Source organism: Rhopilema esculentum, chromosome 10 (assembly GCF_057945365.1).
Source record: "Rhopilema esculentum isolate cy_ngs chromosome 10, ASM5794536v1, whole genome shotgun sequence".
Classification (NCBI taxonomy): Eukaryota; Metazoa; Cnidaria; class Scyphozoa; order Rhizostomeae; family Rhizostomatidae; genus Rhopilema; species Rhopilema esculentum.
The window spans coordinates 8562449-8579959 of NC_142824.1; the positions used below are offsets into that span (position 1 = coordinate 8562449).

Genomic DNA, 17511 nt, shown 5'->3' on the forward strand with positions numbered 1-17511 from the left:
TCACCTCCACTTGTTGCTCATGTCACCTCCCCTGAATCTATCACTGACTCAAAGTTAAACAGTAAATCCCAGACAAAAGAACCTAATTCAGTCTGACTCTTCTAAAAGGCCAATAAAAGAGCTGCAGAGTTAAGGTTCTTACATCAAGTTCCTGCCAGATGGATAGTGCAACTGGGGTCAAGTGCAATAAATAGTTCAGGGGATAATGCATTGTAAAATCATATGACTGTCAGGCTTGAAAAGGTCCTCGAACTTAAGGTATGCGATGAAAGAAACACAGCCTGTGGGTTCTCAGATTCTGAAGTTGTTTGTGGGGATGTGCTATAACGCATATTGAAACAACATAGTTCTTAACCAATAAACAGGTTTTCCAGCTCATATATCGAAATAAAATCAAAGAACGGTGGAAGCTGATCGCACTTACATTGTAAATATGGGCAAGACACTTATTGGTGTAGCCACTTTTGAAATAAACATGACGTCATAACACTAGTCGTTTAGACGTAGAGCAACCTTACTTTAATTTTCATTTCATTATGTATAATCTTCGTGTTTGTGGTTGTTTCATATTTGAAAAAGGAAAAAGATAGAATGTTTTGACCAAAACGACTGTCGCATTATTTGTAAAACAAGGTAATAGACAAATTTTCTAAATATAATTCGAGAGCCTTTGACCCTTATAAAATTACTTCCAAAGATTTTGATTTTGATAAATGTCTGGAATTTCTTTACCATGGGACTGCTTTGGTTCAAAGGAAAAACGTCCTTTCATTTTTATTTCATTAATGATGGGGTCCACAATTAAATCGAGATTCAAGGATAGTTAAATAAGTTACAGTCTAATTTACAGATCAAGTTGGTGAACTATTTGACTGCCTGGGTATTCGAAAACACAAGTCGTAAAAAGTGTATATATAGTACCTTTTGTATCATTCATGCCTATATATGAAAAAATTAGAGAATTCAAGATAAACTGAGAATAACTCCATTTTCTCTGTTTCAAATGTTTGGAAAATTTACAAAGTTGACCTTTAATGAGATTTAGCCTTAAAAAGTGAATAAATCCATTAAAATATCGATGGTGAACTTTCGAAAGCGAATAAGAGGAAGAAGCGACTTCAATGTGGTCCACAATCGTGGTCTGATAATGAACAATGCTCGGCTAGCATCACTTCATTGATAATATGCCTGCGTCCATTAACTTCTTGATCTTCATAGCAATCTCTGGGTTACGCAAATGCCTGCAAAATCATTTGAACATACGTCAGGAAAGACGAACAGCTTTTGCAAAGGAAACGTTTAGGAAACATGAAGTGTAGACAAGAGGAGTGATAATTATCTAATAACAAAGATACTGTATGAATAAACATTGCGAACACAATATGATTCAATAGCCTTTGGTCATAAAGAGGAAACAATCAAAATTAAACAACAAATCTGCGAAGAAAAGATTAGTAATCTAGTCTTGCTGATCGGATATCTAGCCTGGTACCTTTAGCCTCGCTGTTGCTTAAATAGTTAAAATAGAGCAAGAGCTGCAAAACTGATATATAACTAAATAGTAGTTTGATGTCGATTTGTTAGCGGACTCGGCCAGGTGAGGCAACTTAATTCAAAGAGCAGTTAAGTTAGGAAGCTAGTCTAACTTCGTTTCATACAAGAAATATGCGTCACATTCAGTTTCTGATACCATCATGTGTAACCGATGAAATAACTATACATGGGCGCTATCACTAGCTACTTGGTATACATTCGTCTTCAGTTTCATCTTCTTCATTCCCCTTTCCATTAAATCTAATTTTCAATTGAAATTATCAACAGTCATCCCAATTCGCATTCTTGTTTCAACCAAGTTCGGACTTGGCTTGTTCCTGATTTAGTTGTAAGTTGGACAATATAACTTAACCAGACCTTTTGCCCTTTCTGTGGCAGAGTTTAACAGCACTGGCTTTACTAAATCCTCCTTCGATTAACAAAAGACAGCTTCGTGAGCAAATGAGAAACTTACTCTGTGGCAGCCCTTGGATCTTCCTGCATTTGTTCTAAAATCATTCGCATTGCTGGGTCCATCATGATACTCTATCAAAGTAAAGAGCTGAATCAGATGCTAGAAACAACGATGTGATAGACTGAGTTATTTGAGGGTACCCAATGTGTTTTTCGGGGAAGCGGGAATAGTTTTGTTCACATGCTGTTGACAAGAATATTCTGTTCTTGCAAAAACATTTAATAGCATCTATTTGATTTATACAATTTCCATCACATCATTTGAGGCCTATATCTCATTACTCAAGCGAAGGAGTTAGCAGATTAATTGTAACATTCTACAAGCACTTGATTTTAACTGGTTGCTTGTTGAAGGGGTAACCGTTATCAACGGACACCTACACAAAATGTATTGTTCCAAAATTCTTTCCCTGTAGTCGAGGCCATGTACAAGCACCTTTAGCCAATGAACACTTCCTTAGAACGGACACCTCTTCAAAATAGACAACCTGATCTGACAGTCGACACCCTTATGGAGGTTTCATTGTAATACATCAACTTCAAAAGGTTATACACAGAATCTATAGTGGCCAAGTATGAGTAAATAAGCAAATAACGAATACAAACCTGGACTTCAGGATCTTGCATGGCTTCTCTTTTTCTTTGCTCTGGGTCAGCACTATACCTAGCGTACATAGATTTATTCAAGCCTTCCTTCGCTTCCTGCATAAAGGAAGAATAAGGCATTACAAGCATGGATAGTTTGAAAGTAGCAATAGTAACAATGGCTAATAATAATGGGCATTTTTAGATTTGAATACCTATAGTCATACACAAATCAATAAGAGTATCTCACAAAACTTCCAAGGGGCACGAACATTAGTAAAACTTTCTTTAACAAGACGCTACTTTAGATCATGCGTAGTTAAATCGAGGGAGTGTGTGGTAGAGAGTTGAATAGCATGCTGTGCCTGTGTATGCAGGTCTTTCAATAGTTTAAAATGACTGTAGCTTGGTTTTAAACCTGGTCAGTTCTTCTTGGGAAAATCTCTTCTATTCCCTGTTCGAGCTTGTAAAGAATTTCGCCGCCAACGATCTGGCAATTTTTCATTCATCAAAAATACATTTGTTACAAGATTTGAAGGCACAGACTTGCTATGAAATCTTTTACGTGGTTTCTATTTGCTATGAAACCCTCTTTTTAACTCTATTGTTACCTAAAACAATACAGGATGAAAAATCGACTCACTTGACAGTTGGGATCCAGTTCAAGGGCCTTTTTATAAGCATCTTGCGCTTTTCTGTTCTCTTTTACTGCCAAAAGTGCTCCTGCTTTTCGTAAATGTCCTTTCACTGAAACAAAATTCGTTTGGCGCTCAAGCAATGATGGAAAATGATGGTATTTCTTTTCAAAGAAAGTTTGGATGATGTTCATTGTAGTTTAGGCCGCATTTTTCAGGCGTAATTTTTTCCTATTTGATGTATATATCTCTACACAATGTCCTGTGAGTTAAGGTTTTTGTATGCTAACAAAAGATTATATAATCCTTTAACGGATTGAGCATCCGCATATTTCAATCGATTAGTGAGCTTAGGCCTTGAATTTCTCTTTCCAGAAACAGTGCAACCTTGCTGGTGCTTGCAAAAATAAGGATTGAGAAAACAATATTTTCCCGACTTTTAACCGACCCATTAAACACCCCGTTATAAAAATGAGCGGTCATAAGGCCGGTAATGAACCACAAAAAAGCGGAACAGGTGCTCATAATACCAAAACACTTTTTTTGCTCATTCTTTTCATTTCCCTGGCTGTCTTTTGTCAAAAGACCAACCAATAAATAAATCTGATAATCAAAAGATAATGAAGTTAGCTAAAAACTTACCAAAGTCGGGGTTTATCTTTAAGCAGTCATCACAATCCTAAAATCAGATGGAAGGAAATCAAGGAAAGGAAGCTGACGTTTAGTCGAGATGGGCAAAATGGGACAGCGATTGATCTTAAATTTGGGATTGCATTCTGCAATTGACTGAGAGGCAAAGTAGGCAACCATACATGATAATTGTTCAACGAACAAACTCCAGTATCACGGAAAAGAATTAAACATTTCATATTGGTCCATTCAGATCTTTTCGCTAAGTAAGGTTACCATTACTTTGCAGGAATCATCTTTGTTTATCCCTAAGAATTTAGAGAAAGATTACTACGTGATACTTTGAAAATTACCTTGATTGCTAGTCGGAATTCTGCAAGTTTCGTGTAGCAAGCTGCCCTGTTACTGTAAACTCTTGCATCGTCAGGGTTTCGTCTCAGTGCTTCAGTGTAATGCTTTATTGCCTCTGGATATTTCCCTGCGGAATTCAGTTGGCACACATTAATGAAAACTGCTTTGCTTTGCAAAGCCCAGTAAGAATGAAAACAAAAATGTTACGGTATAGACTTTACATATGCAAAAGTATAATTGCGAGATTTGCATGCGTTGTCCCTTTTGACCGAAAAGCAGACACAGACTTAAAATGTGAACTTTAGACCAAGGTTTCGAAAACAATAATACAATTCTAAAAATCAACGTTACGAGAAAATTCTTAAATTTTGTCAAATTTTCATTTTATATACCTCTAAATCTAATTCATGATTCTTCTAAAATGACTTCATATACTGCAATTCTGGATATTCCTTCAAGTTTCATAAAATTCCAAAACCCTTTAAGAAATCTCTTCTGATTAATTCAGTAAATAGGGGCTATATAAAAAACGCACCTTGGGAGAAAAGCTCGTTGCCCTTTACTCTTTCTTCCTCAGCCTTATCTTTGTCAATATATTCAAGTCTTTCTTTGTCTTTCATCAATTTTTTGAGCTAAAAACGAATTGCACTTTTCGTAAGTTGCGATCAAAATGACTCTTGCAGAATTTTTGAGATCTGCCAGGAAGGCTATTCTTTAAATTTCTATTGAGGGTTGGTTAGCGAACACAAAATTAAACCTTAGCACTTGGAAACAATTAAAAGACTCTGCCACAGTTTGAAGCTTTTAGACTCACACCCAGATAATGTGCTACACACTGTAAAGAGGCTCCTCTATTCAAGACAATAAAACTCCTACATGAGTGATCTCATTAGTGCTAGCAAAACCATTAAAAAATTGCATTGTTGTGTCGCATATAATTATCAACGATGTCATTTTACGAAAGAATGATAACAACAATAATAACACAAAACGTTTTGTTAATGAATAACCTATCAGAACGACATACTGTTATCAATAGGATATTAGTTAAAACAAATAAAAGAATGGTAAAAGAAACAAAAATTAATCACTAAAAAAAGAAAGAATCACTAAAAGAGAATGGGATTACCAAAAAGTGGTTCGAATTGTTTTTGTGGGTGTTACAGAACAAACTCTACTGATTTTATCTCTGTAATTCTGACCTCACAGGGTACATTCTAGATAAAACTGTAATTTGAAAGCTAGAAATTGGCAAAAAGTTTATGATCAAAATAAAACGTTTCCCTTTAACCTCATCTGCTCGCTTGATGACGTCAGGTGACCGGAACTCAGCCAAGGATAAGTCATAGTACCGCATTGCTTTATCGAAGACTTCCATCTTTGCATATGCATTGCCTATTCTCGACAAAGCCCTGGTGAAAACAAATGAGGAGTACAATTTTAAAAAACGAGCTCTTTGGTAATAAATGATGAATCATTTATTATATTCTTCTAGTGGTACGATCTTATAGTTTAATCTCATAGTACTTTAAAATAAATAATAAAATGATAACTAACTTAGCGATTGCTTTATATTCAGCTTTGTTCTTTCTCCCAACCTCAACAGCTTCTTCGCATTGCTTGATGCAATCTTCATACTTCTTTTGTTCAAAATAAACGGCTAGAACAGAAAACAAACAGTAAACTACAAAGCCTCGCGTTTCCCTTAAAAATATAAAACGCTACAGATCATTACATTAAAACATATAATTATCTACCAAGCCATCATATTTTTGCGACTATATTACTATTAGCAATAAAAAATAGTTTGCTGCTAAATTCCTGGTACCATAAAAATGGGAAGCAAGATACCCATTTCTTATTACAACTCAATATTATCGCTGTTCTGCAAAAACGTAATAGAAACACAAAAGACGGACAGCAGTGAAAACGCGTTACCTGCTCTGTTAGTGTAATAGGCAATGTTTTCTGGATCTAGTTCGATAGCTTTCCCGTAATGCTTTAGAGCAGTGTCAAAATCCTTCTTTTTATAAGCAGCATTGCCACTTTCCTTTTCATTTTCAGCCTGAAAACAGAACATCGTTGAACAGCCAAAATTACAAAATAAGTGACAGAAAAAAGCAAACAAGAATTTTAATTGAAAATAAGTAGCCTTAAGTTCGTAGCCGCTATTACTAACGGTGGCGTTCTCTGACCTTCTAGTCTGGGGAAGGGGTGGGCTGTATTGTCACAAAAATGGGGTAGAGGGTAAACATAAGTAACATCTACCGACAAAGACATAGATATGTTCTTATTTTACCTATGATAAAGCGGATTTACCGGCCAGCCAACAACTTTTCCAACTAACTGAGGATTTCACTGACTAACTCGATGGGTCTCATACTCCAAAACCCCCTGATTATGTCATACACCTTCATAATTACAAAAGAAAAGTGTTCTCCGGAGCAATAAAAATGTAAGAAGGAAATTCTCTAGATTTTAAGAGGTAATTACACGAGTGTTATTTACAATGGTTGCAAACACATCCACTTCATTATCTACCTGATGAATCTTTTGCCTTAAACGATTATTACTGAAAAGTGACATAGGTTTAAATGAAAGATAGATTACCGATTAGCAAAATACATATATACGGATAGCTGGTTTTACTACGTCTCCTAAAAAGGGCGAATGCCTAGGTCAGATATGAATGAAATTTCACCTCTTTCTGGCTTTCAGTTCTAGTATCAACTTCAGTTGCCTCTTCTGTTTTCGTTTTGCTTTCTGCTTTCTCTTCCTTTGGTTTTGGGTTTGGTAAATCGTCTTGGCTTTGAGATGCACCTTGCCCACCTTGATAGAAAAAGCAAAGCTTTACTATCAACTACACTGACTTGTCATATGATAAATAGCTTACAAATATCTTTAAAATATCCGTGAAGGGACGAGGAAATTCCATATTTATGTACAACAGATGCCGAGGTTACATTATGGGGTTTTACAAAGAATTCACCTCATTCGAAGTTATTACGAACATGATTCTTTTGAAAGAAAACAACATAATTTGATTAACATTAAAAATAAGACAGTGTTATGAAACAATTCCTTTTTAAAACCAGGAAATTCAAATGAATCTTAAGAGACAGAAACAATGAGCCAACGAGGCAGACATAGTTTAATCTGAAGCAGCTACTAAAAAATTGCGAGTTCTTAAAATCAATAAAGACGAGGGCCCTTCTCCACAATGGAGAACGTTATTCGATTTACGTGAAGCGACTTGAAAGTGTGACAGCTTTGTGATAAAAAGAAACTAATATTTCAACTGTCAGTTGAACTGAAAAATATAAATATACACTTCCTACCAGCAGTCTGAATATTGATACCAAGAATAACACCAAGAGCTTGCATGACACGAGGGTCGTTGATATACCTTAACGAGAAAGAAAAACCCAATACCAGTCAATAAGCATAAACACAGATACAGGTTCTTTTAAAAGGTCACACGAGAATATCTCTGACGAACATCCTTGGTGCAAAATGCTACTGGAAAATGTGAATTTTCTCTAAAAAAAGGATGACAGCAAAAAACTGCAAAACTCTCTAAAAAAGTGTGACAGCAAATAACTGCAAAACTTCTTCTACAACGAACTCTTACTTACTGCCACTTATTTGAAGTTTCAAGCTTATGAAGGAAATGTTTTGTTTTCATTGATTTTCCATTGGAAGTCCTTGTAAATGATCATCACTTATTTGAATAAAAACTGAAATAGCTTTTTACTTATTTGAAAGGATTACACAAGCTATTCAAAACAGAGGGATCCAATCAATAGTGGTAGCCAATGTGGTACAGCAATTTAAACATTGTATGGGTTTTATCATTTATCAACAGACAACAGACATTTTAACCATTTTAAGTTGTTTTTAAACTCAGTTTGCAAGATAATCGGATCCCCATCTCCCCATCTTTATATGTTCTTGGCTTTCTGTGGTGGTTATTTCACAGGTCTTCAGCTTCTATTTTCTGCTGATGCACCCTTGGTAAACTGACCAAAACCTTACTTTTCTTGTTAAGAACAAAAACATTATAGATGCCCTCAATGTTCTCCGACTCCATGCAATTTTTCAAATCTAATTTAGCCTTTGGTTCACAAATCTTCCAATAGGCAAAAAGCCCCATACAAAATTGAAATACTGTCTCCATACTTCTCCATGAATTCTTGAATCTAATCTTTTAGGCAATATTTATACCTTATATTTAATCTTTCTACAGAACTTCCACTGCTCCAAATTACAATTTCTAAGCATGTTTTCCTTCTAGATCATTATTTTAATTAAACCTCGAGTAAGAGGGAGTCAATTGTATATTGGATTATGGAAATGTAAGAAGACTGGGTCATTACTTGAAATTGCAAAGAACAAAAATCAATCTCAATGAAATCTTGAAAGAAAATTTTGCTTTGATGATTTATTTGATATCAATACTAGACATTACACCTGAAGATGGTTTAACAGAATAAACACAAACATGCAGATAAAATGTATTGTACTCACATTCCCAGCATATCAGGGTTGCTCTTGATATTATTTAGTATCTCAAGAAATTCAGGATCTTTCATAAATTCCTTTGTTGAGGGATCAGCTAGAAGCTTTGCTTGCACATCTGCACTATCAAATGGGCTGGCTAAAATCGTAAATTTGCATACATGAATACACAAGAATACTTTAAAGCCCGTGTTTATCAATGTGATTATCAGCAACTACGAAACTGAGCTGATTACTATTGTGAGTTCTTTAAAATTTAAAAGTCAGTGAAATAGCATCATTTTTATAGATTTCCTATGTGCACACAGAAAGCAATAAATTTGCATACTGATGAGGTGAAAGTACTATGAGTGAATTTATAGAGAAAACTTAAAGGCTAACATAAGATAAATTTGACTTGCAACGAAATTCAAGAAAATATTAATAAAGTATTTGTAGTGTCTGAAAATTCAACTCTCTTGGTTGTAATACACATGGGTCTAAAGATTGTGTTACAATATGTATAATTAATGATGAAAATAACACCCAGAGCATTTGCTAGAACATTTGGTCTGACCAGTTTTATACTATTGCTTAGACAGTTTGATAATTTAGGATTATATGATCATCCTAACTAGTACATGCTGCTAATATGTGTCTTTCTAGAAGGATTACTACCTCGCTTTTGTCTATTGGAAGATGATGTGGTGATACGACTTTTGACATCCTCCAAGCCACTTTTTAGTTGCTCGTTGTCTGCATCATACTTCAAACCATCCTCGTAGGCTTGCTTGGCCTCAGCATATCTACCCAAATAAGTGAGAGCAGCTCCAAGCCTTGAGTATCCCTGAATTCAAATTATTAGTTATTCAAATAATAAGCCATCAAATTTTGTGCAAATTCAAAGAAATTTAACAATGTATTTGCCTCATGAAAGTGATTTCAATTTACAATCTTATCTTAATAGCTTGAACCCCCCGATAACTCAAACTTAATTAATTCAAATTTTGAATTATTGGCACTTGATTAGCACCCTCAGCTGTTTATTTATAAAAGCACCTGTTAACTTCAACCCCTTATAACTATGCTCTGATATGCTCTGGGAAAGAGAAATTCTACTATTTGAATTTCATAAATAATGCTTTCTTTCACATAAAGTTTTGTTGATAACACAAAACATAATGTGTAGTTTGTAGGTAACCAAGGCAGATGGTTAACGTGCGAACTGACATTGAGGCGAGCGTGGAGGCGCATTACTCAATGTACCTAACTAAGCATAATAATAGCAATAATTACCAAAGAATATAATCCTAAAATGTTTCACTCAAGATTAATTTTTTTGGCAGTTAACATTTGCAGTGAAATTAACTGTAGAATGACTTCAAAGAAATTAAAATTTGGCTTTTGAAAATTGTGCACTTTTCATTTTTTGCAATAACTAACAATTTTCTAATATCATTTTTGACATAGTATACTAATCAATAATATCTTCTGGTTTGCAAAGAACATCTAAATCTTTATCTTGCTTTTGGATATATACATGTATCCTTTGGTATGGGCCTCAACAGTGACAGTAGTTGTCAAAATCATATTTATGTAATTGATCTTGTTGAACAATCAATGATAATGAAGAACTTGCTATAACTTGACATTATAAACTTCCAATAACTTGAAGTTATATTCACTTTTCCCTAAAAGCTTTATCATGTGTCTGCTGACACAAAAATTTATCAAATTTTTTCAGTAAGTTCACTTTGATGCTGAAATTATCAGTTTGATATTGAGTTTTTCAAAGCTTTTGACAGGAAGCCTCTCATCTCTTTCATACTTAGCAATCAAATACAAACTCCCTTCTAATCATAAATCCACACCAAGACCCAAGATAAGTGAAATTGTGTGCATTATCAGATTCTTAAGCAAATGCAATGGAAGGACAATCAGCATGCCTCCTCCGCATTACAGCCTTGCCACAGAAGCCCTAAATATATCATTAAAAGACTACACAGAACCTACCTTCCCCCACTGAGGGTTTAGTTCAACAGTCCTCTTAGCATCTACCAATGCTTCTGAGTATTTCTCTTGCTTTGCAAATGCTGCAGATCTGTTGCTAAACAAAACATGGTTTTTGGGGCACAGCTCTATGGCTTCTGAGTAGCATTCAATTGCTTTGCCAAAATCCCCTTCTTGAAGAAATTTATTTCCTTTAGATTTCAACTGGTTAGCCTGAAAGACAAGTAACAATGACCAAATAGTACAAAAACTTTCCCAATAACTGTAAGATTTCAATGCACATATTGGAACAAATAAAGATATGAATTATGTAAAAATTCGCGAATTCATTCCAATTTGATATTTCACAAACAAAGGGGCTCCAGCAATAAGTAAAATGCAAGACGGACTAAAGGTTTTAAAAAGATTATACAAACTGGAAATACTTTTTTCCAGATTTTAGTAGATGCAATTGGCACAAAAAACTAATAATGACAACTGTTACTCAAAGATTTTCTATCAATTTGTACAATACATTTCAGCCATGGAACAGTACATCTGCGACACAGATGAGCATGCTGTCTGAGAAGTTTACATCTCCATGACGGTGAAAGAATAAAACTTCAGACTGCTTAGCATGAAAGATAATAAATTTGCTTCGATTTTGCAATGTATCCTGTTAAGTTAAGCAGTGTAATCAAAAGCGATCAACATACCTCTTCCTCTGCCATCTCGACAACCACTTTCTCCCTGGAAATTTAAAAGAAAGTTCTAGTAATCATGCTTTCCCTTAGCCTCGATTTCAAAGATCTTGTTGTTGTTGTTGCTGTTTATCTCCTGTCTTCTGGTTGCTGCTTTGTTGTTCTGGAAACTGTACCTTTCTTTATTTTTGTGTTTTGTCTTCTCAAATTGTTAGCAGCTAAAAAGTGTGGGATTGGAGTTTGCAGAAGGATGCACATCCTAAATAATTTTCGGATATGTTTTATAAAATTGTGGACATTTTCGTGAATGTGATTTTTAGACCTTAAAATTATTTGGTAGAGCTCGATGGTCAATCCATGAACTTCTTCTGGAACCTTCAGAGTCCAAAAAAATTATCAACCTTCCTCCAGCCAAAAAATCTTACTATTAAACATTCCTTATGGGTTTAAAATGGGCGTGTTTAGAAAACGGGGTATACAACTAGTCTTGATCTCTCTCCTTGCAGTTGCAACTCTGTTCTTTCAAAACTTTACTAAAATTTTTGATCTTGTTTTCAATCATAGATATTTTTAGAAACTGTTGTAATGTAATATGCTCATATCGATTAATAAAAAAATCGTATAATTCAAAGAAATTAATTATAAAAAGTTAATGCCTAAAATTCGCAGTGCAAAGTAGCTTTCTAAACATAATCTTAAAAACAGGAGGTTTTTGAATTTTATTTTGATCTTTGTCATTTTTTCATGGCGGTATTTTGAAAATCAAGAGACTTTCAAATTTCTCAAGCTTCTAAATTTTTGGCCACATTCCTTAGTTTCTCTTTGTTTTTATAACCTTCCTCCGGCAAGTGGCCACGGTGATCCTTTCCTGACTCGGGGAACTTACATAAAAATGAAAAATCCCTGCCCTACGCGCTTCTTTATAAGAACACTTGGCCTGTTGTTTCTTTTTTCGCATAATCTCAGTCTCACCCTTTTTTTATTTTCTTTTTAATTCTTTATTGGAAATTCCTGTACGTAGGTACCGGACATAGCACGTGCTGGACAAAGTAATTAAGATACTTTGATTAAAGCTTTATGATGTTCTGTTGCTATTCTTTCATTTTTCACTGTTCGCTGGTATTTATATCTTGAGCTTTGTTGAATTTCAGCCTGTCTTGATTTTGATGTTTTTCTAATTTTTGGGCAAATTTCAGCCTGATGTTTCTTCTGAGGGTTGCTTTATAAAAAAGGCGTGTAATTGGAAATATCTTCTCAAGGCATTTAAAACTGTTTGGGTTACCTTAACCATAATGTTACTGCGTTTTTGATTTACCTATTTCGATCCACAAGTTAACATTTTCTAGCTTCACTCTTTCGATCCATATTCATAATGTCATTTTATATTGTACGGCACGCAAGGTAGTATATTTAAGATAGTCAAGCTTTGACAAAGATCTAACACTTATCGAAAGCTTTGATCAGGTCAGACATGCATAAGGGTCTTATACAGACTCCCGTCACGAAAGTATCCGAACAGTTTCGAATTTAGTTGCGAATCTGTTGTTAGAAAAAAGAGTTTACAAATTTAAAAGGCAGTTTTCATGCAAACTTCTTTATTAAATTTTCCAATTTTTTTCTTGAAATTTCTTTGGCCGTTGCACTATTTTTTCGTCAAAACATCTATGGTATTGATAGGTACGCAAGCTTTGTGATGGATATTTGTCAATGGGGTAGCGACCAGAACAAAATTATTGACTGATGAACAGTGTTTAGGAAAAATGTTTTATCACAATGATGAGAAATGTTATCATTGAATTGCTTTACCATGGAATGCACAAAGACTGCTGCTTTCAACATAATACTGGATGACAAGAAAGAGATAAAACAACTTGTCTTCACTTCTTGCAGGTTGTGACATTCAAAGAGGGGAGGAATTTGGGTATAACCAGGTACCGCTTTTTGCTTGAACCGTCGATAAATGTGAAACAATTTTCGTCCTCTCACTCCAGAAAATGCTAGTTGTGATTCAGGGGCGGATCCAGAGCAAACTTGAAGGAGGGGCAGTTAATAATGGGGACGCTGGAAATGTTTCAATAATTGGTCACGAGAGTACGCTGTATACAATAATTTCAGATCCATTTTCGGAATAAACAACATAACTTTGAGGTAATTCTTGAAGAAAATTAACCTATTGGTCTCAGAAACTTTTTCACCTGATTCTTATTCTTCAAAAGGGGCGCACAGTTTCCGAAAAAGAGACGCCAGATTTGCTTCAACTCGTCGAGGGAGGGGCAACTGAGCCTAGTTGCCCTCTCTTAAATCCGCCACTGTTGTGATTCAATTTAACTAGTGGTTATATAAAAAGAGTATATGACATCTCTTTTTATAAGGTATGCAACTGCCAAATTTGTATAAAATAAAAACATTCTTTTCCATGTATAATATTCTTTTTCTTCCTTTTTGTTATTTCCATAGTATTTTATTTGTATTTAAATTTTTTTGCCAATAGTTTTTCTGAATTAGTTTTATTTTTCAAAACTATTTAAAAAGTAACACTAAAGAGTTTCACAAAATTGATAATAACACTTGTAGTGATTCAATTTAGGCCATTTTACATAATCCATTATTGCTTTTTCTACATACCTACGCAATTCTACATTCCTCTTTCTTCATGCTAATTACATTTAATTTTATCCTAATCAATCACACCATTGTTACCCATCAAGCACATCATCTCCTTTGTGTAACGCTTAATCAAATTTGCTAGTTTTTTATATCAATACGCACTTTTGTAATTTATAATCAGTCAGTAGAAATCACGTTACACACACAGTTTGCATCTCTCTGTCTCCGTGTCCTCTGCACGTTAAATAAGATCACACTGGTTGAAAACAGCACGTTTGTCGTTTAATGGAAAATTTAGACGATCATCGATCGATGTTCCGATGAACACTAAACACTCGAAAAGGTGTATAAAAAGATTACTGTATGTAACCAGTAACCAAAGAAGCCCTGGCTCTCTGGCTCCGTCAGTACGAATCTCGTTTCAATTCTGGTCTCGATCCTGTCCATTTTAGGAAATAAAAGTATTGCAAGATCATGGTCAACTGCTTATGGAACATTTATTATTCGATTTGATCATATTCTATTGAAGATTCAGTTATAATGTAAGAAAGGGTAACAGTTCACTCTATCGAAGAAGCTGGTTTGCGCTTTAAAATGTCACCAGCACCATCAGATATCCCTGTGCGAAAAGATGATGGTGAAGAAGAAACTCAAATCAACAACATAGGCAGTAGTACCATCACAAACATCGAAGAAACTCAGTCTGAAGAAAGTAGTGACGATGAAAGTGACCAGGATGATCCATACAATGGCTATGTGGCTCTAGAACAGCAACTCACTGAAGAGGAACAGCAAACCACTTTTGGCGAAAATGATGAGAATGCTAATGACCATGAGGCCCAAAGGAGAAATGCAGCCAACGACACACCACCAGTGGGTTTCAGGTTCTTTTTTATATCGGCATGCTAAGTTATAAAACATAATAAAGCCAATATGTTCATATTCCCCAAGTACGTTAACAATGGCTTTTAATTTTCTTGAGATTAAGCTTGGACTAAAACTGACCAAGCTAGCTTACATGATGTTATCGCAGCTACCAAGGATTTCTTGCGCTTGCACTTCACTGTAAGCGTTGACGATAAAAGTTTCCAGCAAACAAAATATTTTAGGCCGCACCTATTTTACTGTCAGAAAAGGTCAGTTTACAAACAAGGAACGCCAATTTTGCCAGTAAGGAAAGCTTGTGAACAGCTTCCTTTACCTCTAAAGGCAGTTTCAAAGTCATAGGATTACACCACAAACAATACATTGCCAAAATATTATCCCTCCCCTAATATTATCTCATTGAATTTAGACAAAATACAAAATTGATCCTGCTGAGACGCATCCTTCCCGTGGTGCCACTACTGATCCCCCCTAAAAGTGCATGAATAAATAAACTGCAGAAACACCTTATATTATACTATAGTTGTGTATATATGAGGGTTACCTTCCTTATGTAGAAGCAGCACCCAAGACCAGACCCATAGTCACACCCTACATTCTTGCATTTATTGTAAAGATTCTCTGTTGTGTTTATGAGATCATTCAAACAATTAAATGACTTTAAAAAGCTAAAAAAATTGCTATTTTATTGAAAATCAACAGCATAATACTGTAATTGGGGGTTAATTCACATTTTCAAAAAGAAAATGGGCCAACAAACATACACTGGCTTGTTAAGTGGGGGGCTGATATCCAAAATCTCTCTTAATCTTAACAAGGGTGCAGAGTCCCCCAAGCTCCCCTCCATAGCAATACTGATCTTGGTTTTTCTGATGTATTTTTTCCAATCTCTAGATTATGCATTGAGGGATCACATCCCCCAGAACAAAGGACTATTGATAGTCTAGAAATTAGCTACATTTTTCAAAATCTGCTTTCATTTTAATTTAAATGTGCTTTATATTTTAATAACCCACCCTTATTGAGCTTCTAGTTGGCAGGTTTTAGGATAATAGTTTTGTTGTCCTTACTTGATTTTCATGGTTGTTTCAACAACATTCCAAAAAGATTTGATTCAATGCAAATAGTTATCTTGACTCTTGTTTTTTATGAATTTTCAGAGTGGTATTCCATCTGGTACATCAGTAGATTCATCAGTGCCACAGGCAACCATGTCATTCGCAGTTCAAAATTTTCAGATGACAGATTGTGAGTGTATTTTCTTATTTCTTGTAAACATTCCTTCATCCTTTTTTCCATTTTTAACTACTCACTGATTAAACTTTTGTGCAGGACATAAGATGCTCCATATTAGATATTAGTCAGCACTTAACTTTCATATCATTATAGATTGAAAGTGTATAATTTGTTTGTTCGAATGTACTTATTTGGATTCTTTCCCAAATGAACTGTAGGTACACCATTAGATCAGCACTGTATTGCCAAAAATGTTACAGTGTTGAGATGATGAACTTTGGAATTAATTTCTATTTAATTCAAAATGAAAACCAGTTATTGTGGATTTATTACAAGCAGAAAAATGAAAAAAATGTACAAGAAATTATTTTCACACTAAGACCAACATCTTGATAACTATTCTTTGTGAAATTTACTATCGAGTTCTAGAACTTTGATGCATCATTCTGAATTCTAGCCCAAGCAGAAGCTATCAAAGAGGCTATGGCTGGTTTCAACCTACCAGTTAACAATATTCCTGACTGGGCCAATGTTGTTTCTGAGGATAACTGGAAGACAAAATTAATGGAAAGAATAGCAAAAACCAGAAATGATCCTTGAAGACTTGTTATGTTTTCAGATCTTGATTTTTCATTTTGTACATATAATACCTGATTGTTATTATATATAATATTTGTTGTATGGTGTTGGTTTTGAATCTCAAATGTGATACTTACCTAAGGGTGTATTGAGAGAAAATACAAATGTGAATGCAAAAAAATAATACCCAACTTTCCAAAGTAAGTTTCTTTGGCCAGAACTTTTAATAGTTGAAACCACTTGATGATGTTTTGGATAACGATAATGAATTTATTGGAAACCAACTCTTTATAGAAACCAACTTTTTGATATATTTCAGAATATTTAGAATTATTATTAGGATGATTACTTATGAGATGCAAAACGTCTTATATTGTTTTTTTATTATTTTATCACATGGCTGGGATGTTGTCTTCTAGAAGGTGCTATTTATTAATCACTCACTCAAACACACTGCATGGTTAGGTGAATTTTTTTCTTTTGTTCCATAGGTCAGATTTTCGAATTTGGTTATTGATTCACCTGTATAATTGATATCCATCTTATACAATCTTGATTATTAATCTACTCAACTTGAGCCCTGCAACATTACAGTAAAGCAGTATGGAACAACAAATACAAACCTCTCATTTAACAACATAAAGCCTTACTAGTTTCTCCTTTGTGCATCTGTGTGCTTCCTTTTCTGCATAGTTGTTAAAAACAACATGTAGGTTGCAATAAAAAATATACCACTTGGACCTCATAAACCTTCAATCATTCAGCTCCTACCAACATTGAGCTTTTACTTGTAACTTGATAGATTATGT

At 34.6% G+C, this 17511-nt stretch overlaps 2 protein-coding genes across 3 annotated transcripts; one reads left to right on the plus strand and one right to left on the minus strand.

Annotated features, from left to right (window-relative positions):
* Positions 1 to 984: 984 nt before the first annotated feature.
* Positions 985 to 11507, minus strand: LOC135690234 (stress-induced-phosphoprotein 1). Of its 2 annotated transcripts, none has more exons than XM_089110961.1 (16): positions 11411 to 11507; positions 10719 to 10928; positions 9384 to 9552; positions 8736 to 8865; positions 7547 to 7614; positions 6910 to 7028; positions 6147 to 6273; positions 5766 to 5868; positions 5500 to 5620; positions 4744 to 4840; positions 4211 to 4335; positions 3870 to 3906; positions 3236 to 3339; positions 2614 to 2709; positions 2009 to 2079; positions 985 to 1241 (listed from the first exon to the last, which is right to left on the minus strand). In XM_089110961.1, the coding sequence occupies exons 1-16, from the start codon at positions 11423 to 11425 to the stop codon at positions 1169 to 1171; spliced, it is 1665 nt and encodes a 554-aa protein (XP_088967087.1). In that variant the 5' UTR covers positions 11426 to 11507; the 3' UTR covers positions 985 to 1168. The 2 variants fall into 2 exon arrangements, with proteins under 2 accessions (XP_088967087.1, XP_065063810.1); XM_065207738.2 differs by having other exon boundaries at positions 6910 to 7037.
* Positions 11508 to 14219: 2712 nt separating this feature from the next.
* Positions 14220 to 16804, plus strand: LOC135691282 (uncharacterized). Its single transcript, XM_065209102.2, has 3 exons — positions 14220 to 14875; positions 16048 to 16135; positions 16581 to 16804. Exons 1-3 carry the CDS (start codon positions 14597 to 14599, stop codon positions 16721 to 16723), a joined length of 510 nt encoding a protein of 169 aa, XP_065065174.1. The 5' UTR covers positions 14220 to 14596; the 3' UTR covers positions 16724 to 16804.
* The last annotated feature ends 707 nt before the right edge of the window (positions 16805 to 17511 follow it).

What these genes read in the sequence shown, in the direction of transcription:
- LOC135690234 (XM_065207738.2), bottom strand. An exon ending in TCATCAAGCGAGCAGATGAG is followed by an intron (nt 4,841 to 5,499) that starts GTTAAAGGGAAA and finishes ATTCGTTTTTAG; the next exon opens with CTCAAAAAATTGATGAAAGA. An exon ending in GATCCAAGGGCTGCCACAGA is followed by an intron (nt 1,242 to 2,008) that starts GTAAGTTTCTCA and finishes ATGATTTTGCAG; the next exon opens with GCATTTGCGTAACCCAGAGA.
- LOC135691282 (XM_065209102.2), top strand. Translation starts at nt 14,597, where the DNA reads ATGTCACCAGCACCATCAGATATCCCTGTGCGAAAAGATGATGGTGAA. An exon ending in CAGCCAACGACACACCACCA is followed by an intron (nt 14,876 to 16,047) that starts GTGGGTTTCAGG and finishes ATGAATTTTCAG; the next exon opens with AGTGGTATTCCATCTGGTAC. An exon ending in AAATTTTCAGATGACAGATT is followed by an intron (nt 16,136 to 16,580) that starts GTGAGTGTATTT and finishes TCTGAATTCTAG; the next exon opens with CCCAAGCAGAAGCTATCAAA.